At 53.5% G+C, this 26,137-nt stretch overlaps 8 protein-coding genes across 8 annotated transcripts; 5 read left to right on the top strand and 3 right to left on the bottom strand.

The window, feature by feature from the left end:
- PG985_008885 (uncharacterized protein) lies at positions 1–1,218 on the bottom strand (the record flags this gene model as incomplete). The annotated part of the gene is made up of 1 exon (XM_066828653.1): positions 1–1,218. The coding sequence occupies one exon, from the start codon at positions 1,216–1,218 to the stop codon at positions 1–3; it is 1,218 nt and encodes a 405-aa protein (XP_066683565.1).
- Positions 1,219–6,627: 5,409 nt separating this feature from the next.
- On the top strand, positions 6,628–8,885 carry PG985_008886 (uncharacterized protein; the record flags this gene model as incomplete). The annotated part of the gene is made up of 8 exons (XM_066828654.1): positions 6,628–6,762; positions 6,826–6,896; positions 7,054–7,132; positions 7,251–7,272; positions 7,325–7,714; positions 7,778–7,797; positions 7,865–8,254; positions 8,328–8,885. The coding sequence occupies 8 exons, from the start codon at positions 6,628–6,630 to the stop codon at positions 8,883–8,885; spliced, it is 1,665 nt and encodes a 554-aa protein (XP_066683566.1).
- Positions 8,886–9,330: 445 nt separating this feature from the next.
- PG985_008887 (uncharacterized protein) lies at positions 9,331–9,918 on the bottom strand (the record flags this gene model as incomplete). Its single annotated transcript, XM_066828655.1, has 1 exon — positions 9,331–9,918. The coding sequence occupies one exon, from the start codon at positions 9,916–9,918 to the stop codon at positions 9,331–9,333; it is 588 nt and encodes a 195-aa protein (XP_066683567.1).
- Positions 9,919–10,511: 593 nt separating this feature from the next.
- PG985_008888 (uncharacterized protein) lies at positions 10,512–11,630 on the top strand (the record flags this gene model as incomplete). The annotated part of the gene is made up of 2 exons (XM_066828656.1): positions 10,512–10,776; positions 10,843–11,630. 2 exons carry the CDS (start codon positions 10,512–10,514, stop codon positions 11,628–11,630), a joined length of 1,053 nt encoding a protein of 350 aa, XP_066683568.1.
- A 1,136-nt stretch (positions 11,631–12,766) lies between these two features.
- PG985_008889 (uncharacterized protein) lies at positions 12,767–14,107 on the top strand (the record flags this gene model as incomplete). The annotated part of the gene is made up of 1 exon (XM_066828657.1): positions 12,767–14,107. The coding sequence occupies one exon, from the start codon at positions 12,767–12,769 to the stop codon at positions 14,105–14,107; it is 1,341 nt and encodes a 446-aa protein (XP_066683569.1).
- A 559-nt stretch (positions 14,108–14,666) lies between these two features.
- On the bottom strand, positions 14,667–15,811 carry PG985_008890 (CDP-alcohol phosphatidyltransferase; the record flags this gene model as incomplete). Its single annotated transcript, XM_066828658.1, has 3 exons — positions 14,667–15,065; positions 15,143–15,519; positions 15,613–15,811. The coding sequence occupies 3 exons, from the start codon at positions 15,809–15,811 to the stop codon at positions 14,667–14,669; spliced, it is 975 nt and encodes a 324-aa protein (XP_066683570.1).
- A 3,844-nt stretch (positions 15,812–19,655) lies between these two features.
- Positions 19,656–20,795, top strand: PG985_008891 (orotidine 5'-phosphate decarboxylase/HUMPS family protein; the record flags this gene model as incomplete). Its single annotated transcript, XM_066828659.1, has 1 exon — positions 19,656–20,795. One exon carries the CDS (start codon positions 19,656–19,658, stop codon positions 20,793–20,795), a length of 1,140 nt encoding a protein of 379 aa, XP_066683571.1.
- Positions 20,796–22,135: 1,340 nt separating this feature from the next.
- Positions 22,136–25,077, top strand: PG985_008892 (fungal specific transcription factor domain-containing protein; the record flags this gene model as incomplete). The annotated part of the gene is made up of 4 exons (XM_066828660.1): positions 22,136–22,392; positions 22,511–23,216; positions 23,278–24,103; positions 24,248–25,077. 4 exons carry the CDS (start codon positions 22,136–22,138, stop codon positions 25,075–25,077), a joined length of 2,619 nt encoding a protein of 872 aa, XP_066683572.1.
- Between the last annotated feature and the right edge of the window lie 1,060 nt (positions 25,078–26,137).

Genomic DNA, 26,137 nt, shown 5'->3' on the forward strand with positions numbered 1-26,137 from the left:
CTAGCTCGATCGACTTGGGAAGCTCAAACTCCTGCCCGCCAGTTCGCCTAAGCCTTTGTCCTTGGAGTTCCGTCTCCCCATGATCGTAGCGCCGATCTTGGCTAGTCGTGAGGAGCGGGTTCGAACGCGGGGGTTGTCTGCATCTGGTGGCGTGCCCCAATCGTCAAGGAGCTTGACAATGGCGGTATGGCCGTTCTTCCTCGCGAAGTCCCGCGCGGTGTTGCGCAGATAATAGTGGGTTGATGCACTGTCTACCCCGAAACTGAGGAGCTTCTCGACAATTGCTAGGTGGCCGTTGCCGGCAGCGGCCATTAGGGGCGTATCACCCGAATCCTCGGCCGCCAGCTCCCCATTGGACCCAAGCTCGAGTAGGACCTGGGCCACAGCTTCCATGCCGTCGCGACTGGCGATGAAGAGGGGAGTATGGCCATGTAGACTCCGTGCATCTATGACAGATCCATTGGCTATCAGTAGCCTAGCAACTTCGAAGTGGTCGCCTTCGGTGGCATAGTGTAACGCTGTCCAGCCATCCTTGTCTGATTCTTGGACGTCGGCGCCCAGGGTGAGAAGCATCTGAACAATTTCCATGTTTCCACCGAGTGCGGCGACTGAGAGGAGTTTGATGCCGGACTTGGTTTCCATTTCGATATCGAATTCCTGTTTGACAATATGTCGGAATGGTTTGTAATTTCCTTTCTGGGCAGCGGTAAGAAGCAACCTCTGGGTGGAATCGACCGTGGGTTCGTTCCTCTTGTTAGAAGAGCCCACGATCTGGAGCATTTTCTCGATCCCTGTGGCGGACCAGTCTTCGAAAACATGGTCTGGCAAGTCCAAGTTGCTGGATTGCCCAAGGAAGCGGCGATGTAGGTTTTCCGCGTCGCCGAGGAGGCAGTCGCGCAACTCTCCGAGATCCTGCGCATGGGACGTGAGTCTTGCCAGGTGGAGCGACATCGCCTCCTCCTCCCTTTGTAAGCGGTGTTGTTCATTCTGCAGTGTGTCGATCGTGATCCCGAGCCCAGCGAGTCGCTCCTTGATGGATTTCACTTTGCTCTCCTGTTCCTCCATTTTCGTTGTAGACACTTCCGCATCGCCGTCCGCTTTCCTGTGTCGTTGGAATGCCTCCACCATCTCTCGCTCGAGGCTTATACGTTGCAATTCAGTCGTGACGTCGAACGTGTCCGGGGTTTCTTCTGCGCGATCAATCTTGATGACAAACATTTCTTGCTTCCCTATCCGTTCTCGCGAGATCGCGACCATCAAGTTGAAAAACTTGTTACTGGCGGAAGTTTTGTTGAAGTCGGCCGATTTGAATTTGGCAGCGTTTCGTTCAATGTCTTCCAACGCTGTTTCTCTATTGCATGTCATGACGTGACATCGAGGGATAGGCCCTCGACCTTGCCAGATGAGGTCCAGTACGACAACGAAATCTCGACTATGATCTTGCTGATGCCGAAATCTTGTCCACAGATGCCTCAATCTCGTTTCCGCCGTCACTTTCTCGGGAATGAGTATGTCCTTCTCTTTGTCCCAACAGTGAAAAGGGATGACCTCTTGCAGCTTCACGTGCTTCTCTACCAGGTTGTCGATGTAAAACCCCTGGCGTAATTTCGTGTCATCTTGTGCGGCTAGGTGACTGATTAAGATGCGCACCTCCCCTGGAGCATCTTGGGATACTTCTTCAAGGGGAAAAGTCGAATGGGATCCGTTAAGCCTTATATAGTCTTTACAACCCCCGACCGTAGATTTTACTGGTAAACCAACCAGGTGCGTCTGCTGATCGGATACATGGCAGTTTAGAAGAATGAAATGCTGGCCTAAAACATCCTGATGAACGCGACGCCGGGTAATGAGGCTACCACCGGAGATATGCAATGAGCTGCCTACTTCGCTCCTCGTAGTATCGGGGACAACAAATCTGCTTTCAGCAAAGTTGGAGGGGCTAGAAGCCAACACACTAGTCGCCAGAAGTTCCGAAGATTCGGTTACGGTGCTGTTGGTGCCGGAATCCCACGCAAGGATAGAGTCGTCCTCAATGTGCCTAATGATTTCCTCCTGCAGTCGAACGAAAGCTTGGACACCTTCGCCATAGATCATTGGCATGGAGATGTCGAAGATCCCGAGCAGACAGTAAGCAAGATCTTCTTTGCGCTTCGTAGCTCTGTTTGCAGCCCAGGACATGCGCTGGGCCACGCTGGCCTCGTGTAGTGGCGTCGCTCCTAATAGAAACGAGCGAGGAATCCCGGTGACAGGTACGAGGGCTGATATCAAGTCACGTTTCGACCCTAAGGGTTTCCAGTCAATGGCGAAGAACCGTAGGTCCGTAGGAGCAATGAGTTCCTGCAAGGTCCAACCGCGTTGGAAATACCGACTGCTTCTGAACGTAGATTGCAGGTTTAAAGGGTCGTCGCTGGACCCGACGTCGGACAAGTATGCATAGCAGCATTTCGCGTCTTTGTACCATCGAAACATGGAATTGATTGCCTCGCTCAGCTCCACCAAGTTGGTTTTATCAATGCAGCATGTGTCTATCCAAACGTAGTGAACGCCATCCTGGGCAGCCTGGAGGCAACATCCATCCAACTTGTCTCGTCCGGGCCCAGATGTGCGAAGGGCCGTTCCCTGGATTTCCTGGAAAGATATCTCTTCATAATCGGGCCCCCATGTATGGGAGAGAATGGCGTAGGAAGGGGCAGTGTCGTCGAGAAACTCCTCGAGACGTTTTGTGGAAGTATTGATCAAGCGCACTGGAATAGGCAAGGGTCAGTCATAGGGCCGATATCCATTTAATTTCTGAGATATAGGAAGTGTGCTCCGTTATGTAATGCGCTGTTTCAACACCTAGGTAGGATGGAGACACCGTAACCCCAACAACTAACGACTTACTGGTGACGCTATTCTGTCGAGCAGGGTCGGTCCATTTGCAAGAAGTCAAAGCCGATCTGACACAGGAGGGTTACCTATCACGGTGCAGGTCGAAGAGGGTCAAGCGCGTTCAGCAAGGCGAGGACAGGGCTCAGCTCGTCTCTCATCGGATAGATGATGGCGACGACATAATTATTACGTAGGAGGCGGTGAGGCGGCTCTGCGCCCAGAATAACAGGCTGGTATCGGTCTGGCCCCCTCCCACACCCCCTCTCTCTCCTCAGTGGCGCTCTTCTCTTCAGCACCTTAGGTAAAGATGCTGGGCAAATTGCGCTGATGGCAAATCCGGAATAAAGAGAAGATACAGGATCGAGCGGCATTGGCTGCGGGGTAGTACTGCATTGGGATATGCAGCCACTATTGTGAGTAATAAAACGGCTGTACTTGAGACATGTCGGAAACCCTGGCCAAGTTCTAGGCTCTAACAGCGTCAGGCAACGAGAATGCGTTTCTCTGCAGTCGGTCACGCGGAAGTGCAAGGCGACGATGAGACTTGCATATACGAGGCAAAGTATATTCATATTTGGTGTGCCAGCACGGCATGAAGGCGATGTCTATCAGTAGATGAGGCCACGTCGGTGATCAGATACAAGAAAACCATTTAGCAAGAGCGCAACCACAAAACCGACGACACACTCCTGCTTTGGGTCCAATGTCCCCCAATCAACCCAGTCCCGCTGCTACACGGCCTCGCCACTTTGAGCTCTGGTCGTACCGAGTGGTAGGCGTAGTTGCAGCCGTCCCACCCAACGTGCTGTCAGCTTGCCGGCAAGTATGTTTCGCCTGCCGAGCGCGCTCTGTAGATCAACTTCACAGCCAAGCGGTTGGTCTCCAATGCGTCGGAGGCCCAGATGATAGTCGTGCAGCATTTCAAAACCCAAGCCCTCGCGGACATTGTACATGCCAGTGCAGCTGTTGCGACGGTGACTAAGCATCTGCCATGAGCGGCCGTTCTCGTGGGTTGGGGGCAGCCTCACTTGCGATGGACCTAGGGTAATGCCTACCTAATTTCTCTTCAACAGCTAATCTCGGCATTTGCCCGTCCGAGGCTCGTCTTATACCCCAGTGGCTTCATTGTCCAAAGAACGTTCCCTACACGGCTACTTGGAGAGAGCCGTCAAGCGATGCGGAGAGTCCCTAATAACTACTCAATGACTTGGACTTCCCACATTAGAATATATACAGAAAGAAGTTATGGAATCGAAAATAGGGGGCTGAATAGAATGTGAATACAATAATATTAGGTAGACCTCGGTGGCTGCCTGTTTCCTCATATGAGCTTACAGTAGTTAGCAAGCCAGTAAGCAGCCGTAGATACCTAACCTAGAGAGGAGCAACAAAATTGATGCATCTCCAGCCTTTGGTCCCAACACTAACTCTGCCTCTGCCCCCATAGAACTTGCCATCGAACAACAGTCAACGGGAACCCAATGAATCATGCAAACATGCTGATCAAGTGGCTTTCGTATACCACACTCGTGCAAATGAGACCATGTTTCTTGATTTAGAAAGCCGCTGGTCTTCCAGATGCGGATACGTTGGCAGCCGTTTGCATTACTGGGATTCGACCATGGGGAGTCTTAATCTCGTGGTGACTCGGCAATCTGACATGACCGTTTTGGATCATGCCCGACTCCATCCCCAGAAGAAGATTTCGGATGTAGGGGATGCAGACTGTAACAATGCCGAGTGACTGCACAAATACCGTAGTCAGGGCGAATTGCCAAGAATGGAAAGTCCGATCAATATGGTTTGATCTCAAGTGTTCCGCGTAGTAGAACTGTGCAACCAAAGCTCCGACGACTCTTCTTGATATTAGCTATGCACTTATGAATACCCTTCTAGGTTGAAAATTCTTAAGTACGTACAAGAGTCTAGTAGCGAAGCAGCTGATCGCTGTGGCTTTCCCACTTCTCTCCAGTCTCAAGTTATAAACCATGAAGACGGGGAGTGCAATCAGGGCGCTTTCGACGATGATGCTTCCTGTCGCGAATGCTTCCCAAAAGGAGATTTGGTCGATACATCGAGCCCCTAGTACCTGCCACACATGCGGTCGGCGGCAGGGAAAGGCAGCGACGAATAAAGATGAGGTAAAGAACAGAGTGATGAAGCTTCCTATCGCATAGATCAACCTCTTGTGGACTCTGTCTCGTGTGATGTCGTGGAGAAAGACGAGAATAGACGCTCGTGCACAACCTGAGACCATCACAAACATGATGCCGGCCGAGTAGACCGCTTTCTGCAACGACTCTAGCTGCCGTGGTGTCATCTCGTCTTGGTGTCTGCCGATTCCATTGGGTACAGCGATAGAGATTGAAACTGTGAAGGCAATGCTAAAGACCTGAATTGATGGTGATTAGAATACATATGTAGCTTGTGAAGGATATCGGAGGTGCTAACCAGAGCAAGCAACAGTGCGATGCTGTCCCTATTTCGTTGTTTGGTGCTGACGGAAGACAGGGCGAGCCTGACGCCGACTGCAATAATGGCTGCCGCTTCCATGATCCAGGCCAGCAAGCTGACTACTGGTCCAAGGTCAGATTCTGTTATCGGTTCACGCCTCTCCATGTCGCTTGGATCGTGGGTAGAAGAGTGTGGGTAGATGGATGTGGAAAGCATCAATGATCAGGAGAGCAGATGCCGGTTTGACCAACAGCTTGATAGACACCTACACATATACATACATATACATACACACACCAACTGCCTCAGTGACGAGAAAGGCCATGTCTCGACAGGATCAACGAGGTAACAGTAAATAATACGACGGGAGAGTTGGCAAGTAGCAATATTGAGACGTGTGGCTGACCCGGATGACGAATGAAAACCATAGCAGTTGACGGACGTTACATGCTCCTGCATTAACAGATCGACCACTTGCTTGACGTGCCAGGCTTGCCTCGAGGCGGACGATCTATTTTGATTGCGGCCGTTGCTCCCAAAGACTACCTACTCCCAGGAGTCACATGTAGCCTCGTCTCGTGGGGGCCTGATCATCTAATATGTATATAGGTAGTCAGTTGTATTTGAGCGCTCAGCCCGAGTATGCTCGCACACATATTAATAATAGAACAAGAGTTGCACATTATCCACGCCACTGACGCAAGAGCCGAGGCTGTTTCAACATGGTACGTCACAATATTAGACATGTTTTGGGGGTAGAATGGGTAGCATCAGGGGCAGGATTGGAGGTGAAATATATTTCACACCATCTCTCATTGCCGCCAGCCAGGTTTCTTAGGCCTTATCAGCAGTCTTGCCATTAGCTACAAACCGCGCCGTGTTGGGGTTGCACAACATGACGCCTGGGAGGATTGGATGTGGAACGGTCTGAGTACATATTTCATACCATCTCTCATTGTTCGGTGAGTAGGCTGGCCACCAACCAGGTTTGTAGGCCTTATCAGTAGTCTTTCCATTAGCTAAGCACAAATCGAGCCGTGTTGGGGTTGCACAACACGACGCCCGGTGGAAAGGCCTGCCTGCCGACAGCCTTCTCTGACGAGCAGTCTTGGCTTGAATTCGTACCTGAAACGATACTCAGCAGAAGACACCACGTGCAATGCTTGTGTACCGTCTTCTGTTTTCGTCCTTCACCGACAGAAATCTCGAGTATTATACTAGCATACTTGATTATCCATAGCGGTCTTTTTTTTTCTCAGAACGTCTAACAAGTATTCACGGTATAGACTCACCAGAGGCGCAATGAACGTCTCACCACAAGCCTCCAACCGCTCGGAAGCGGGGTTTCACACGACCTTCCACGAGATCCACGGCTCTACCTACTTGGACAGAGATGCCAAGGGCCTTGCACGTCTTGGGAAATCACAGGTGTTAAAGGTATATTGAACGCCTCAACTAAATCCTTCACAACCCTGGCTAACAATCGACTCATCTCTTCAGCGTCGATTTGGGTTCCTGTCTATCTTTGGATTCAGTTGCTGTATCCTTGCTACATGGGAGACGGCATTATCGTGAGTAACGAGCCGTCCGCTCTGCGGAGTCCTTGTGCTGATGATGAGCTTGCTAGACTCTTCACAGAAGCATTCACCAAGTGAGCTCCAGTCGAGGCGAATGGAAAGGGCGAGCTATCTCCGTGAACTGACTCTTGCATGGAAAGTGGCGGGCCAGCCGGTTTGGCATGGGGGTTTCCTATTGCTTGGCTGTCTTCGTTCTCCGTCTATCTGTGTTTGGCAGAGATGTCATCCATGTAAGCTTCCTCCGGTGACTCAGGGGTCCTGTTTAACCAGCTAATGTAAAAACGTAGCGCACCCATCTCTGGCGGTCAATATTTCTGGACAGCGATACTGGCTCCTCGAAGATACAAGCGTTTCTGTGGCTACCTGATTGGTTTTTGCCCCTATTTGAACTCAACTTGGAATTGTGCACTAACTGTTTGTAGGATGGCTTACTTCACTTGCCTGGATCGCCACCCTCGCCATAGGCAGCATCCTGGTGGGCAGGATGGTTCAAGCCCTCATCATCTTGAATTACCCAGACTACCAGTCTCAAAAGTACCACGGCGCATTCCTCTCCTGGGCCGTCATTGTGGTGTGCATCTTTGTTAACACTGTAGTCGCTGGAATCCTGCCCTTTCTCGAGGGATCCATCCTCATCGTCCACATAATGGGATTCATTGCCATCATGGTGACGCTGGTCTACCTGTCACCACACACCTCGGCCGAGCACGTCTTTTTACGTTCTCTGAATGAAGGATATTGGCCAACACAAGGCTTGTCATACTGTGTTGGCTTCATCGGTAATGTGGCAACATTCGTCGGCAAGTGTGCCTGTTCGTTCAATGGCCGAGACATAAGCAACCACAGCTAACCTTATCATCGTTTCTACGCTACAGGGGCGGATGCCGCTATTCACGTGGGTAATCCCTCATGGAATTTGGAAATCACTGAAATCCTCTGCTAATCTCGGAACGTTTATACAGATGGCGGAAGAAATAGAAAATGCCGCCATGAATGTGCCACGCGCCATTGTCACTACGGTCGTACTGAATGGGAGTATGGGCTGGGCTATGGTGCTAGCTATACTTTTCTGTCTCGGAGACATTGACTCTGTCATTGTATGCGTCTCCACATCCCTTGTTGCGTGCCTTCAATCAACAAGATTCTCACCAAGGTCGCAGCATTCTCCTACTGGCTTCCCATGGGTACAGGTATTCTACAACTCGACAGGCCAAGCGGGCGCTACAGTAATGACAACAGTCATTATATTCGTACTTTGGTGTGCTGTAATCGGGTTTTCGGCCACATCAAGCCGGATGATCTGGTCTTTTGCCAGAGATCGCGGCTTCCCATTCCATCAATATCTGCGAAAGGTCTGCCGGAAGCACTCACCAGCGTCACCCAATCACCGTGGGAAACTCATGACTGACATCTACTGAGCTGCAGGTCCATGCGGGCACCCGTGTTCCCGTAGTGGCAGTCATTGTGGTAGCCACCATCTCGTCTTTGCTGAATGCCATCTACATTGGCTCATCCACTGCTTTCAGCAATGTGATATCCATGTCGGTATCCGGGCTCTACGCTTCATACCTCCTTCCATGCAGCTTCCTCCTCTGGCGCCGCGTTACTGGGCAGATCAAACCATACCGCGGAACCCAAGATCGCGGTGGTCCCGACATGACCCGCCCATTGGCAGTCGAAGACAACGGCGCCCCGGACCTCCTACCCGAAGAGCAAAACCTAGAATGGGGCCCTTGGTGCATACCAGGGTGGCTGGGTATCTTGAACAACAGCTTCGCCTGCCTTTTCTGCGTATGGGTGCTCTTCTGGGACTTCTGGCCAACCCAATTGCCTGTTACTGCGCAGAACATGAACTTCAGCATTCTTGTGACAGGGTCCATCGTTCTTTTCGGTGTCGTACGCTACTTTGTAGGAGGCAACCTGACATACAGGGGTCCTGTGGTAGACTACGAAGTGAAGGGGTTTACATTTGGTTGTTCTTGAGAGAATGGGGGACATAGGGCCGAAAGCTAGCAAGTCCAGTTGATGGACTAATATTCGCTATCTTTGAGAAGTGGCAAGTGTTGAGCGGGATCAGGATGATTGGTTGATTAACTAGAACGCTACCGAAGGAGTGACTGGGGGTCGGATGCCTAGACACAGAAAATCATTGCGACTCGCCGACGCTGAAATACTTAACAGGGGAAACCATGAGATAGACAAAAACGAGAAGGGGGGGAAAACATGAAGGAAACTCGGTGCCATGGTCCATAGAGGAATGTTACATGCTCAAATTCTCGTGGAATTACCGTATTTCCTTAAGAAAGCAAGTCAAACGCGAATCTACAGAACGAAAGGACAATGACCCGATCCAAGTACGCTATCGCAATCGATATCACACAACAACTGATTCAATTCCGAGCTCCCAGCGGTCGTGGGTTGATCGAGTTCAGAGTTTCAACTTGAGGGTTGGGGCAGGAGGGATGTCCAACCTTTGTGGACGGCCCCTGGATATCCAATCCTGAAGCCGACGACTGAAAGGCTCGTTGAAGCCGCTGTGTCGAGCAGTTCCATCCCCGGATGGTACGCTCCACCAGGATGCTTTATCGCCGAGGAAGATGTGCTCCTTGACGGCCGGAATGGCGCCCACGATGTGCTCATCATCGACCAGGCCCATGGTGATACTGGTCCCGTCTGGCCGGCAGTGGTATTTCATGAAGAGGGGTGTGCCGCAACGAGGGCACGACCCACGTACCGCGAGTTCGGAGTAGTAGGTTAGCCTGATGCCTTCTGTCTGGTCACTGGACAGGTGTTTGACGTCCAAAGCCGAGGTAATGGACCACCGAATGGAATCATTGTGAAACAGTCCGAAGACCAGAAACGGATTCGAGGAGACCTTGCGGCATTCTTTACAATGGCAGATGGTGACCGACTCGGGCAGCATTGTGCTTTCAACGTGGATCATGCCGCACAAACAAGAACCACGTAGAACAGTTCGAGAGGGTTCTTGGCCCACCGGCTTGGGAGTGGGCTCCATTGCTCAAGAAAGAAGAGGCGAAACAGGTTGACTGGAAGTGGTGGGTAGGACGGTGAGGCTGGGGCGTGGAAGGGGGCGGTCAGAGTGAAACTGGAAAGAGCAACTGTCGTTCATCCTTTCTTTCCCCTTACCACAATCAGGTGGTCATCTCATTATATACCACTTGAGTAAGTACTTATGGATACGAAGCAGGCTGAGCGTATGTAGTATCTCTCTATCACATCACTGTTTTCAGGGCTTATACATGTATGCGCGGGAAGGTGCATAGGTCTCATGTGTTTAATCAATATCCATCAATGTGTAACACAACATCGGGTAGATACGTACCTAGGTAAGTACTTAAATAAGTACAAGTCCATCTGGAAGCTCGACCTACGTACCTGGTATATACCGGTTACATTGGGCAGGGACAACCTGCTGCCTGCCTCGGCCGTGCTATCAATCAAAAGCCACCACCATTCATTCCATTTATCAATTCCGCCAGTCCCGCAGCAGCCAACCTCCCCAAACTTCATTCTCAACCCCCACTCATCTAAGGCATTCAATCGTGCAACAGCTTTCATTCCCACAACACGTATCCTCATCCTCGCACAATGGCGCTTCCCGCAATCCCATCTCCCCGAACGACACTGATACCCTTCCTGTCCGCCGCCGAGGCCGATGGGCTCGCGTATCCTCCCAATGCCCTTCCAGGTGCTCGCGATGTGGCTACCTTCTATGGCACCATGCGAGTCTATGAATGGGGCCCGGCGGATGGGAACAAAGTCTTGTTCGTTCACGGCGATGCCACCCCTTGCTTGATCTTTTCCAAGATTGCCCAAGCACTTGTCGACGCTAGATACCGTGTCATGCTTTTTGGTGAGTAGCGTTGCAAAATGATGCTGCAGTCCACAGTCCACCAACCAACACTAACATCGTCACTAGATCTTTGGGGACGAGGATACAGCGACACCCCGCTCAATACCAGGTACGATGTTCGTCTTTTGGCGACACAGATCCTCTTGGCCGTGTGCTCATCACCTCTCTCTTGGATGGGAGACGACAATCTCTTCTCCATTGTCGCATTCTCCCTGGGCGGTCCCATCTCGTTGGCCTTTGCTGGCGCCTTCCCCCAGTCAGTCCGATCACTGGTGCTTCTCGGCCCGGCGGGCTTCATTCGAACCTTGCCAGATGGATACGAAGACCCCATCATCCAGGATCCCGAACTTGCCCCATCACAAGAAGTTCTCCGTGAGAAAGTCCGACAGGTCCTTGGAGTTGCCGCGTCTGGCCCAGCTTTGAACATACAACCGGACCAGAGACAGGACGTCGCACCAGCAGCAGGACCTGTTCGCGTCGAGAATACCTTTGACATGGGAGCGATTCTCCAGTGGCAGTTTGATCATCATCAAGGCCATGTCCATTCATTCCAGAGCACGACCCGGTATGGCCCGTTGCAAAATGCGGGCCAGATATGGAAAACAGTTTGCGACATCATCTCCGCCCGAACACGACCCGATGTTCCTCTGCACGGATCCAAGTTGCTCGTCTTCTTTGGTCAGGATGATGACGTCGTGGTTGGAAAAGAGACGACCGAGGACATCTCGAACCTGCTACCGGCCGAACATTTGCAGGTCGAATACCTACCAGGGGGGCATGGCTTCCCATATCCCAACAGTGAAAAGATCACCAAGACAATTCTTTCCTTCTGGGGTTGGTCTTCTTTGTTGTAGATGAGTTCTCTGAGGCTACATCTGTCGTGGCATTATTGTTATGCTCAAGCTTGAACAGGTTACATCGCGTTGTAGTCTAGAGCTAGAAGTAACAGTCTCAACCCTGAACAGAGTCAAGGAATCCCTGGGATTAGAGTGATCGCTATAAGTTAGCCAGGGATAACTAATAAAAAGGGCGAGTATACCGTATTTAAAGGACGCATTCCAAGTGATCGCTTCACGAATCTGATACATGCATTCATTGGTGGAATAAGCCATGGAATTTTCTTCTCCCAGACTTGGCGATTGAAGGTACATAACGGCATATCAACGTCATATGTCTCGCGCCGGGAGTGGCGGAGATCGATGATTTCAAGCCTTCGCCGAGTCTGGCGCTGTAACGAGAAGAAGTGGACAGTCCACGATACGACCCCAGATTTCCATGGCCGTAATAGGTCCCGGAGCGACCAGACGGGCCCGATAGAGCGGAATGTGGGGAGAGAATGCGGGGAGCATTTTCGATAGATGCGGCCATGACTAGCAACCCAGCATGCATCCCAAGTCATTTGCCGGTATGTCTTGCATCCTGGACAGGGGTTGTAGTCATTTTCCCTGGCCAACTGCAAAGTCCTCCCCGTCCTCCCCACCCAACCGCGCTATAACATAGGACGGCGAATCTCCCGACCTGGTCCTCATCGACTTGGCATATTGGAGAAACGGCTCGAACCGGACACCAGCTCGTGATGGGAAATGACGGAAAGGCGATCTACCCCGAAAACGACGTCGTCATGGTGCAGCATCGTGGGGTGGTCTTCGGCTCCTCGTCGGGGGGAAAAGAGAGGGTGCCGAGGCAGTGGTTTGTTCGTGGTGTGATGCGGTGTGGCCAGCGGTCAGTGGTCGCCGCCAGTCGTGGTGTCGTATGGCATCGTTGACTGCAGATGGGAGGTGAGGAGAAGTGGGAAGAAGAAACACCCCGTCGGCCATCTCCCCGTTGAGCGGGCGACCCACAGGATCACGGGCGCGTGTATAAAGAGCAGCCGGAGGTATTGGGTTTCTCCTGAGTTGGAACCGCTTGTTCTCCACGGACGGTCTTGAGAAGTGTAGACACTACCATCCTCACCACCATCAAGGCAAAGAGAACCTGATATTCCACCATGATGGCACCTTACTCCGCCCTCACCGCCCTCGCCCTCGGCGCCTCCCTGGTTGCCGGGTCCGTCACCATCCGGAAGACGGGCACGGCCCCCACGGGGTACGAAGTGGACTTCAAGTACACCAACGCGAGCGCGAACCGGATCCTGATCGGCGGCGGCATGCAGCCCTTCACGGACCAGTTCCACACGACGATGCGGTCGAGCGCGCTGTACGACCCCAAGGACTACAAGGCCGGCGACTTCTACATCTACGCCTCCCCTCCCAAGGACTATGTGTGGCCGTACGAGATGGTCCCGGCCTCGGACGAGTCGGGCGAGTGGACCTTCACGACGCCGCTGCCCTCGGGCGTCTACTCGTTCGCGTATCTGGTGGACTGCGACTACGCGCCGCTCTGCAGCATCGACACGGGCAAGCTGTTCGTGGACCCGGAGCTGCCGCCCTTCCGCAACACCGAGGAGGACCAGGTGGCCTCGACCTTCCAGGTGCCCTTCGACCCGGCCTTCCAGCTTTCGACGGCCGCCACGCCCGCCGACTTCGACTACGGCCTGTCGGCGCCCGAGGGCGAGCGCGGCACCATCAAGACGGTCAATTACACGAGCCCCGGCTCCATCCACCCGGCGCCCGACGTGCATGACCTCAGCATCTACCTGCCCGCCGAGTACGGCACCGTCCCCGACAAGAAGTACCCGCTGCTGTACCTGAGCCACGGCGCGGGCGGCAACGGGGCCGACTGGGAGAACCTGGGCCGCGCGAGCGCCATCCTCGACAACCTGATCCGCGAGGGCCACATCGAGCCGACCGTCGTGGTGATGCCGTCCTTCTACAACCTCGACGACTCCCTGCCCAAGTTCGTCTACGGCGACGCCACCAACCGGGCCCCGCCGCCCACGGCCCAGCACGTCCGCGAGAACTACGTCGAGTACCTCTTCCCCTGGGTTGAGTCGCACTACGACGTCTGCGACGAGCCCAAGTGCCGCGCCTTCTCGGGCCTGTCGCTCGGCGGCCGCCTGACCTACGAGATGTACGTCAACGCGACGGACCTGTTCGCCTACTACGGCTTCTTCTCGCCCGCCGCCAGCCCGCCCTTCGTCGACGCCGCCGCCGTCGCCGCCAACCCGGGTCTCGCCGAGAAGGGCCTCTTCGTCGGCTACGGCCTCTACGACAGCGTCTTCGACCTTGCGCGCGGCCTCCAGGGCGCCTTCGACGGCCTCGGCTTCGAGTACATCTCGCGCGTCGCCCCCTACGGCAGCCACTACTGGCCGACCTGGCAAGACAACCTCTGGTGGTTTGGCGTCACGGCCCTGTGGAAGCCCATCCCCTTTACCCAGGAGACTGGGCGATGAATGGCACCATCTTTGGTGGCCAGTCAGGACGATAGGGGTTAAAAGCCCCAAGAACAAATAATACCTAGTCGCGTATTTCTTTTATTTATACTATTGGCAATGCTTCCTCGTATGAACGAACTTAGGTGAACACCTAATTGACTTCTGCCCTCTCTCCTGTGTGATGGCCACGGAAACGATGGCCGTTGAAACACGGCTTGTGAATGTCAAATCCATCTATGGTGACGCCCGCTGCAAATGCGATCCTTCTCGTGGTTGCGATATTTCGCACCTTAGTCGGTAGTAGCCAATGTATAGCATCTCAACCACTTTGCCACTGGCTCCTGTTTTCAATCGTACACAACTATCCAGTCACGTAGTCATCTCCCTTTACCGGAGATTCTTGATTCCAATCCTGGAAAAATTACCGGATTTCCGAAAAAAGCTGACATGCCTGCCTCCTGTGCGTTGCAGCTTTAACCAGCTCCAACAGTTGGGGAACAACCCAGCCCCTGTTAAAGCAACCAGAAAACGATCTGCCTGACCTTCCAAGAATCTAAAATTACGAGCTAGGTGTCGCTCAAAGATCCTTCTTGGCCTTCTTTGGGCGCGGCAACCCAGCAGCTCTTCGCGCCTCCACATCGCCCTCAGCCAACCATTTGCTGGCCTTGACCAACTGCACGATGTTGAGGAATTGCTTGATGGCCATGACGGGGAAGCTGACACCCGCAATGACCCACGGCCAGAACGAGTCCATCTTGTTAGCGCGGGCCAGCTCGAGGGCACCGGCACTGTAGGGGTTGGTGAACAGCTGTTTGAGGACCGAGCTGTTAACTTCAGCGCCGTGTTGGATGGCCGAGGCCTTGTGCTCGCCAACGTGCTCGAGCAACTGCGGGGACAGCAGTGGCGACGAGAAAGAGAGCAGATAGAGGGCGATGAAGAAGAGCTCGTTGAGCGCGCAGGCAATGAAGAGGACAGTCTGTTATTGGATGTTAGTCAGGCTGTTCTCATGCCTTTGTTTGAGGCAAAGGAGGGTTATCTGGCGGATTTGCGCACCTTGTTGGTATAATACAGGTTCAACAGCCAGCTCCGCGACTTGTCAACAGCCTTGTGGCTTGTTTCCGAGCCACCCATGGCCAAAGTTGCATACATGTGCATGTAGTGACTCGCCAGATCGAGCGAGATCAAACCCTGGAAGATGAGCGACCATCGCGGGAAGGCGGAGGCCAGGAAGACCAGCAGACACGAGGTCGTGCATCGATCTGTCACCATGTCCAGCACGGCACCGAACCGAGTCGATTGTTCAAAGTAACGTGCAGCGTAGCCATCGAGGGCGTCAAGCAGGCACGAGATGCTGTAGAGGAAGGAGCACGTTCGCGGGTGCAGCGGCATGTAGTAGAGCGATGCCAGGGCGAGTACGATTCGCGAGTAGCCTGTGGCCGCAATCCGTTAGCACTAGCAATCGAGCTGAGCTGAACTCGGGGTGGTTCAGCTGCGGGCTGTGGTATGTGGCAGGCTCCTCGTACCGATGATGTTAGGCCAGAACAGGAAGATGTTCTCATGCGGGTAGTCGGACGCATTCTTGCGAAGCTGTCCGTTGCTGCTGCTGCCATTCATGGGCGATTGCACTTCATCGTTGGCAGAGGAGGCCGCGCTCACGCCGTCGTGGTCATTTTCGTTCGCAGCAGCCAGAGCAGCCTGTCGCCGGGTTTGTCGGACGGACATTACTACGATACGATGCGATGCGATGCGATGTGCTGCTTGAAGTTGGGTTAAGTGGGGTTCGAGGGCCGGCTCATCGATTTTGGCTCAAGGACTGAACCTGGACCAAGCTGGGGTTTGGGCTGATACTGACGTATTCGAGGGTGCAGAGGACGGTCGGGGTCGGGGTCGTAAGGGACTTGCGAAGAAAAAGAGGTGGTGAGGGTGTGTGTATGTTGTTGGTTTGTTCGACGTGGGCTGAAATGCTTGGAGCTACCTGATCTACTCGCTGCTATTATTATTTTCTCTCTTTGCACCACGCCGAAGTGGCCGAATAAACGAACGGGCACCGGTTTGGAACCTGGCAGTGAGCGCTGCTGACGAAATGGCGTCTCGCGTTCCAGAAACTTACGTAGTGCCAAAATTTGTGACCCGCTGCAGCTCCGGTTTTCCCTGGCTCGTCAAATCTGAGAAAGGGGGGCTTTGATCCGGGATGCCGGAATGATTTCGTATTTTGACATGTAGTCTTCGGCCGCGATAGCGAAAGAGGCGATGAGAGCTGCCTGATTTTACTGAACCAACTGATGATGCAGGGAAGAAGATGACTGCAGTCTGCTGTTAATGATGATGGCGGACAGTGAACCCTGGGACGGGATTGCTTGGGGACCTACGGATTTTTTTTTTTTTTTTTTTTTGGGAGGGAGATAAGGCACATGCTCCAACCTGCATGAGGCCATGTTGTACTGTTACCTCAGCCCGCATCATCGGCATCATCGGATGCTAGTAGTAGGTATGTGTGGGATGATGTTCGGGCTGGCTGAAAAGCAAAGTCCGTCGGACACTGCACAGTACTGCAGCCATATTGCTAACAAAATGGTTGGTTGGCATTGCCGGCATCAAGCCCGTCACCGTCAGGCACTGGAGAGAACGTAGAAGCTCTTGGCGACTTGCCAAAGGCTTGCATCAATAAGTTTGCCTGTATGCGCCATAGAGGGATGCTTCAAACGTGTACCATGTTCCAAAACCATTGGAGGCCTGCACCGGATCGCCAACCTACTCTGATTGCATCATCATACATAGACCGGCCTCTCACAATACTAGAAAAGGGGGAGTGTTATTAACCAGACTGTTTTCATCCCGCTGTCACCGTCACCGTCACTCATAGCGACGTGCTTCTACCAGGCTTGGCCTTGAGGCACGCGACTTGGCCAGACCGCCAAGCTTAACACGCGGCTGCAGCAGATGCACAGAGCTCGCCAAGACGCCGCCGGGTGAATAAAAAAAAAAAATGAGGCTGCATGCTGCAAGCTGCACAGGCTATTGTTGCGTATCGAAACGGATTATGAAAATCAATGGGAACATTCTCTGCAGATCGCCATACATTGATATGCTTTGCTTCTGTGTTGAGGCACGCACGCCAAATGGATAATATCGAAGCGAAAGAGCTCTCAGGAAGAAGCTTGACGAGCAAGCCTCACCACCACAGAATTATAAGTAAATCCAGCAATCACATACTGGTACCACTCTTCGCCCGAGGCACCGGGATACGATCAACGACCCTTAGCGGTGCCCGTACCCAGTGGTTGCACATAAACGGACAGAGGTTCAATAGTGACATGTCCTAGCAATGGAGCGAGTCTAGAACGCAGGGCTGAAAAGGACATCAATCCTCGGATGGGCTTGCCATTGGTGCTTGCCAGCTTGCCATGGGGTTCTCGGAAGCCTCCGTCGTCCCATACCAGTTGGTAGCTTAATATACCCCTTGCACAGGTCGCCGCGGCGCCACATGTTACGCCGAGCTGGAATGTTGACCCGACTTCTTTAGATATGATCAGTCACTCAGTCACCTTCAGGGGGGGGTACGGAGGACGGGCGGGTTCCTCTTTCAGCTCCAGACGGCCAAGCGGCGGTACAAAACTAGACGACAAGGCGAGCGTGAGCGGGTATGCTCGAGTTGAGGATGGGATCTTCAACGAGTATCATTAGCGGGGTCGAAGACAGGCATCTCGTACGATATCGGGAACCTGGGACCTAGGCAGTGCCTATTGCGGCAAGTGTCCAGACTATATTCGGGGTGCATAAGCAAAGGGAAACAAGTAGAATTCATGCCATTCTGAATCGAGAGCACAGCCGGACTCAATCGCCTGCATACAATAATAGCAGCAATCCGATAGGGACATCCAGCTCCGGCGGCGCTCTGCCTGACACTCGGGACCACTACGAGTGGACTGCGAGTAATTCGTCGCACAGTAGCGTTGGCGACTTCTGCGACATATGCCTTCGTGGGTCAGCATCGTCTATCTTGCTACCAGGTTTTATTTCGTGTGGCGAGTAGCGATCCGCGACCATGCCGGCTTTAGAGAGGTTGAGGTGCATCTTAAGCGTTGGGCGCCTACGCACCTACGGCCTGGCCTTGTTGGTAGGTGGTAGGGTGGAAGCAAGACAAGCCAATGCAGAGAGAAACCAGCCACCAGCGTTCCTTTCTTACTCATGGCTACTGCTATCGTCGAGTGTTTGTCAGGGGCTAGTTGCCCATCACGCTCTCCTGATCCTGAGTGACACCTTGGGATCCTCGCGGGTCTGTTACTAGCGACAGATCCAGCTTACAGCATGTGTCAATCAATGGAGACCCTGACAACCTGGGCAGCTTGGGGGCGTTCGACTATGCATGTGCATACATACAAGTAGCAAACCGAGCCCACTTATCTCTGCCCTACTCGCCGTGCTTGCAGGTGCAGGCGCAACGGTCTGCATGCCCTACGACTGATGTGATCTACTTCTGATCTACTCAAGTCACTGCATATGGCTAGGCGGGCAGACAGGCATTGCGAATGGGCAAGTATACACGTACAGAGACTACTAGCCTTATGCAAGGCGTGGTATCTTTTTTTCGAAAGTATCGATGGACGGACGGCAGACGGGCAGACGATGCGATTGATCAATGTGACAGACGCTCCAGACAAGAGTCCAGCGCAGTCCAGTCCAGTGCAGTCTGGTCCAGTCAGCAGTCTCCCTGCTCCCTTTTTCAAGGGCCTTGACTCCCTCATCCATGCGACTTCTCATTTTTCCTCTCCCCCCCCATCCATCCATCGCCTCCTATTCTGACAGACCAGACGGCATTGCCGCACTGCCCCCCCTCTTAGCTCAACCGCGCCTCCAATCCGTTGACCGCATTTGCGTGTTGCCCATCCAGTCCATAAGACTCTATATCACCGTGCTGCTGCTAATTGTGGATTGGGACACGTATTCTGCCATCCTCCCCTAAATCTCCCATTCCATTTTTCTCATGTACCTGCAAATTGAAATGGCCTAGCCCAGCACACTAGACCCTTGGAGCGGGATCGAAATTGACATCACGGCAGCTCCACCTCCCCGACTCCCCTGCTCTCATTTGTTCTTCTTCAGCCCTTCTACTGAGAAAATCGAACCACTTCTGGGGGTCCCTATTGGCGCCTCTGCTGGTTTGGCGGGCTTTCCAGCGCGGCACTGGCACAGTACATATGCGACAGCTCCCAGCTAAGCATTGCGAAACCAACGGATCACAGGCGGTGTCCTATTCTTTTTTTTTTGTCCTAATCTTGCTCCAACCTCCAGCTTCCCTGCAACTTTTGCTTCTCGGCCCGCCCGTCTCAAGAAAATTAACTTAACGACTATATGTTCATTGCCCCCTGCTAAACAAAAAGGAGCGCCAAGTACGACACCATCGACAGTAGACAAACACCTTCCTGTTCTGTTTACTCCGTAACCTCTTCCCCCACAGCCACAGATATAACCACTGTTGCTCGCTTTCACGACCTACGGCCCCTTCAGCTGTCCTTTGCCTCATCAGACCCAACCCCACCACACTTGAACGATCGACCTCATCACCATGTGCGCCGACCGGCCGAAACACCCCACGTTGGCGGCGACCTTCGCCGAGCGAGCGAAGGGCGCATCGCACCCTCTAACCAACTACATTATGCGCCTCATGGAACTGAAGCAGTCCAACCTGTGTCTCAGCGCCGATGTCACAACCGCCCGCGAGTTGCTGCACTTGGCTGACAAAGTTGGCCCCTCGATCGTAATCTTGAAGACGCACTACGATATTCTGGCCGGCTGGGACTACCACCCGCAGACCGGCACCGGCGCCAAGCTGGGCTCGTTGGCCAGAAAGCATGGCTTCCTCATTTTCGAAGACCGCAAATTTGGCGACATCGGACACACGGTGCAAATGCAGTACACAGGCGGCACTGCCCGTATCATTGACTGGGCCCACATCGTCAACGTAAACATGGTTCCCGGCAAAGCCGCAGTACAGGCGCTCGCAGAAGCCGCTGCCAAGTGGCGGTCGCGCGTCAATTACGAGGTCAAGACCTCCGTCTCTGTTGGCACCCCCGTTTCCGACGTCTTCGACGAGGAGAACGGAAACGAGGATCCCGAGAACAACGGACATCTCGGTACGAGGGAGATGTCCGCACCAGGCCCCTATCAACGGGACAACGATGGCCGAAAGGGAAGCATCGTGTCCATCACCACCGTCACGCAATCTTTTGAGCCCGTCGACTCGCCGCGATTCGGCAGCCGGATAGACGAAGGCGACGAGCTTGTTTATGCCGGAATCGAGGAGCCTCCTTACGAGCGAGGCCTGTTGATACTGGCACAAATGTCCAGCACGGGCAACTTTATGAACGAAGAGTATACGCAAGCGTGCGTAGAGGCCGCGAGAGAGCACAAGGACTTCGTTATGGGTTTTGTTTCGCAAAAGAGCCTGAACTCGGCGCCGAATGACACCTTCCTTCACATGACGCCAGGCTGCCAGCTGCCCCCCGATGGCGAGGAAGAGAACGGAACCGTCGAGGGTGATGGTCTGGGCCAGAACTACAACACACCTGCCAAATTGGTTGGCCTTTGCGGCACGGATATCATTATTGTTGGACGCGGTATCATCAAGGCGGGAGACCCCCAGGCAGAAGCTGCACGGTACCGCAGTAGGGCTTGGGCCGCTTACCAGAAACGGACAAGCCAGTAATGGATTATTTGAGAGTGATGCCTGTCTACGTTGGTAGGATGCAGGAGGCCTGACGGTACCGAGACCTTGCGAATTTGGCTTTTTGAGTTTGGAGTTCTGGATTCTCATGGACAACAGCTTCACATATTTAGACAGTCGGGCAGGGTACAAAATCGATTCGGAGCGCCGGTGACTTGGTCATGAGCAATATCCCATACTGTACAGTTTGCCTTCATGCATCCCTCTTTTGACGTGCTGCAAAACACCTCAAACGAAACGTAGCCGGAACCGTGGAGGGGGATGTGGTAGACCTCAGTCTAGAAGGTTGTAGTACACCGCTGCTGGCTTATTTGCCACACACACTATAATACAAGTCTAGTATAATGATATGGGGGCGGCCAGAGCCAGTATTTGACATGTTACATGCAGCGCGGGTAGTGACCGCCTCTCCATGCGCAATACGGTGAGGTAATAGTAGTAGTGTTTTTTTTTTCTTCCTCTGGGAGATGAGATGTGAGTACCGAGTCCTGACCGATTCATTCACCATGGGCCTTGACAGCTTGCATGACAAATTACAGAGACTATTGATGGTATAGGATAGGCTTTTATAAGTACCGGGTTCACCAATGAACCCGGTTGGTTTCGGAGCTCCATCCTTTACAGTCCCGTACCTACCTACATTAAGTACTTACTTAGTCAACTACTACAACAAATTGTTGTAGAACTAGGATGTTCCAGTATCTCTTCATCATAGCATACACCAATAATCTATATTCATCGCGATTTAAGGGCATTTACCGAAGTAATATATCATATATTTATAGAAGTAAAGAAGTACATTTAGCCACTTTGTTCTGCTTATTCAGGCCAAAATGGTCAATGTGCCTCTGATAAGCGGCGCTATCGAGCCCGGGCTCTAGGCTAGAGGCTAGAGAATTGGGAGGTGGGGTTGTTTGGGCTTCCATGTTCAAGCTCATCTCATGGATCAAATCAATTGATTAGGTGATGCAGACGATGGTCTGCATACTTGAGATCTCTCGCCATTGGATCGCTTGCTGGGTTGGATGGAAAGAAGCATTTGCAGTACAACCTCCTCCTCTCATACGATGGTCATCGTCGCTATCTGCGATGCACCGAACCTGACCTATCTAAAGCAATACATAAGAGGCATAGCTGCCATTGATTGATTTTTATCCTCGACCCGACGTCCCCGCCGTGCTTTTACCACTAGTAGACCGGAGAAGAGAAGGACGAGCACGAGCACGAGCAGCAGGCAGGACGACTGGTCAAAACGGGCAAGCCCCATTCTGTAACCCGACAACCGATCGACAGCCCGACCGACCACAACAAGCCAAGCCAACATGCCGGACGCCGAGTCCGCAGTCGAGGATGGAAACAACAGCGACGTGAAGCCGCAAGGGAGCAGGAGCAGCAGCGCCAACCACAACGCCGACAACCGCGACGGGAGCAGCGGCAGCGCAGCCCACGAGGCCGGATCCAAGCCACCGCCCCGAAAACGCCGGCGCATTGTCATCAGTTGCACAGAATGCCACCGGCGCAAGCAGAAATGCGACCGCAAGCTACCCTGCACTAATTGCACCTCGCGCGGCAAAGAATCGTGGGTTACCCATTTCCGTTCGATTCTTCCTGAGGGGAGGGAGCCCCTGCCGACTTATATATCCACGTGGCAACCCTTGGAGAGCTACACAAATTTGCTAACCAGCCCGGGCGCTTAGAAGCTGTCGATATGAGACGGGAACGCCGTTGGCCAAGGACCAGGACCGCAACAAAACTGCAAATGGCAACCACATCAATACTGGCCCCGAGCAGGGCTCGCCGGCCGAGAACATGCCCATGAAGGCCGCCGATTTTGGCTATGCGCAAAGCGGTGCCTCGACCTTGGGGTTCCTGCAGAAGATCGAGGGCGCCAGCGGGCAACCGCTGACGGGCATCACGACCGAGACACAGGAGGCCGACCACTTTGCATCGAGGGAGCGCTACAAGAGCTTGATTCGACATCTGCCGGCCCGCATGTTCGTCGAGCAGCTCATCAGCATATACTTCAAGGAGTTCAACACAATGTACTACGCCCTCGACGAGGTGGTGTTCAACGAGCAGGTGACTGCGTGGTACAATCTACCCTACAACGTCTTGTCCACGGCCGGGCCCCAGGCCATAGAGCCCGCGCTGCGGTCCCTGCCGGCTCTGGTGTTCCAGGTGCTGGCCACGGCTCTGTTAGCGATCCCGACCGAGGCGGACGAGACTTTCTCCTCGCTCAAATATGCCGGTAATATGACATTTGAGGATATAGCCATCGAGTATAGCGAAACGGGCATGGCTCTGCTTTCTTTGCTCGGAAAGCGGCAGATGACAATGTCCACTGTCCTGGCCGGGTGGATGAGAGCCGGCTTCTTGAAATATACCGGACAGGTTACCGAAGCTGTAAGTTTACCACCAGGGACGCAATGTGTTGTAGCGAGACGGTTCTCTAACACTGCTGCAGTGGCATCAAGTGGGCACTGCCGTCCGCGACGCCCAGGAAATTGGGCTGCACCGAGACAACTTCGACCCAATACCGAACCCAAATGATAGCACAGAGAAATCGTTGGAGGCCATGTGGGAGGCTGAGCACCGACGACGTTTATGGATGATACTGGTAGTATGGGATCTCCATACTGGTGCCGTGCTTGGCAGGCCGACGAGCGTGGACTATCGACCACTCAAAAGGAGTCTTCCCATAGATGCCCAAATACCCAAAGACAGGAGGAAAACACCTATCTACCCGCGTGGTGAAGATGATCCGCCGACACCTTTGACAAGGGCCCTCTGGACCTTTGAGATAATGAAGCCGCTGCGCGAGATTCTAGATCTGGAGAAGGAGGGACCGTTCCCCAAGGACTTTTCCAAGGTCGAGAGGATACACCAGGACCTGCTCGATCTACAGGCGCGTATGCCCGCCGCGTTGCGCCTTGATAACCCGGACACGCGTTACGACGACCTGCCCGAGTGCTGGTGGCTGCAAATGATGCGCCCGACGCTGCCGCAGACGCTATCGTTCAACTTCATGGCGCTGCACCGGCCGTACATCTTCACGCGCGCGAGCAGTCGGTATGAAGCGTTGAAGGCCAGTTTAGCAATGCTGGAGGCGCAACGGTACCAGTTCGCCGCGCTTAGCCCGCACCAGTATAAAACGTTTAGTCTGTTCTTCGGCACGTTCGATGCCATTGTCATGGTCGCGAGCATTTACATATTATTTCCCAAGGAACACCCCGAGTTGCTGAGCAGTGCGCTGCAGCATTTTCAGTGGGGTGTTCTGCGCTTTGAGACAAGTAAGTTGTATTGTAGTTATGGAGTTTTGTTGATTCGGCCCGGCCTCAGAGGTCTGGACCGACCTCCAGGGGCAAAATGGCATGATCAGACTACCACTAAACTGGACCCGAGGCATCGGAGCACTCGCTAACTCGGCATCACAGTGGCGGCACGCAACCGGCTTGCTCACGCAGCATTGAGCGTCCTGAACGCCATCTACATCCGGCTGAAGAAGGCCATGGGCCACGGCTTCCTCGACGGCACCTGCCCGGCCTCTTTCACCTGCCCGCAAAACGATCCCGAGCTGCAGGCGATTTGTGCCCGGATGAACCGGTCCAAAACGTCCGAGATGGGAAACACGCCCGCTTCCAGCTCGGTCGCCGCGTCGGAGCCCACGACGGCGCCTTCTGTTTCCAACGGCAGCAGTTACCAGAGCAACCACCCTTCCGTGCCCTCGACGACGGGATCCGTCTCCACTGCGTCGGGGCATTACCCTGCATCGTCGGATTTTGCGGCGGCTGCGGCGGCCACAAGCAACATGGCCAACACGGATCCTGCTCTCTTCTCTCAGCAGGACAGCGGATCCGCTGCTGCTGCTGCCGCCGCCGCCGCGTCGTCGGAATGGCCATTCCCGACCGACTTCGACTTTAGCTCGTTGCCGCCCATGTATCCCATGGGCGATGTGGCCTACAATGACCTGCAAGGATTCCGCGATGATGGCAGCGGTGTTGGAGGCGCAGGAGGGCCGCTACCAGGGATTGCTGGAGGAGTAGCGGGAGCGGGAGGACATGGAGGATGCGGCATGTGGGGCACTGCCTCTACTTCCACGGGTACAAACGCCATGGACGGAGTAGCGGGGAACGAGGAGGCGGTGGCGGCGGCAGCGGCCATGGCCGGGATGGGCGCCGGCGCGGACGAGGTGCCGTGGCAGTTTGGGGGTGATTTCGGGAACGATACGATATGGAATCTGTTGAACCAGTTCCCGCCTTACTGAAAGGCGGAGGAGCGACTTGCAGCATAACCTTCCTTATGGTATGGGAGACAACGGATGTATCGATACGCATGGACACACGGTCTTTACCTTGTGTGGCTAAGAAGAACAAAATTCTAAGAGCCGGAGCTGGGAGACACCCTTAATTTGAGGACTCTTCGGTGTAGGGTCAAGAGGGAGCGGTCCCTGTCCAACTGCAGAACCCCACGGACGACGGGATCGATCACGAGAGGTCGGCATTGACACGAGTTGACGAAGCGAATGTGCGTTCTATGTAGCGGGTTTGTTCTTGCTTTCTAAACCATCACTTGCCGAGAGCGACACGATACCGGGCCGGGAAAGTGGAAAGGGGGGGTCAAAAGCTTCAGACTCGATCACCACCTTTATCCCAGGGTGATGAATGGGATGGGAGAAGAAGAAACGGCTTTACTAACCAGGTTATGTGTGTATATGTCCGGCTGGCTATCTCTATCCATGGGTTAATTATTATATCCTCTCTACATAACATACTACGAGGCTAGACTCGTGCCCGTTCACATGCTATTCACACCAGGACAGTTGCATATGTACGTACACGATGACGGAACTGATGTCAATTGAAATGAGTCATGAGCTACTATTACGTCCTGCTTTTGGAAAATTGACTGTGGTATTGGATGAAGTCACGCTGAAGTTGGGCGCTTCGATGTCTGTTGATTAAGTGTACGGTTGTTAGGGGATGCTGTGCATTGCCGATGTCCCCAAAACGTACACCACAGCTATGCCGTTAGTCGTTTGGTATAAGAGAAAGCCCATACCACCAAACGGTTACTACCTTTAGGATTATGTTGGCGGGAGGCAGGCATGGAGGCTTTTGTGATTACTACGCCGCGACCGCAGGCTGCCCAATAGGAAGCCATGTTCATCCATAAGAGGCTCTCGTCCGTTGCAATACCTAGGTAGCTCGAACGATGAGGCAAGTAGGCGTCTATTTGTATCTCACCAACGATCTTGGCCATGCGTTACCCCTATTTGGCTTGCTTGCTTGCTAGCTTAGCTCGAGTCAAATAGGAGTAGCTCATCT

This window comes from Apiospora marii (genome assembly GCF_038362585.1).
Source record: "Apiospora marii strain CBS 49790 chromosome Unknown utg000005l_segment0_segment0, whole genome shotgun sequence".
NCBI lineage: Eukaryota > Fungi > Ascomycota > Sordariomycetes > Amphisphaeriales > Apiosporaceae > Apiospora > Apiospora marii.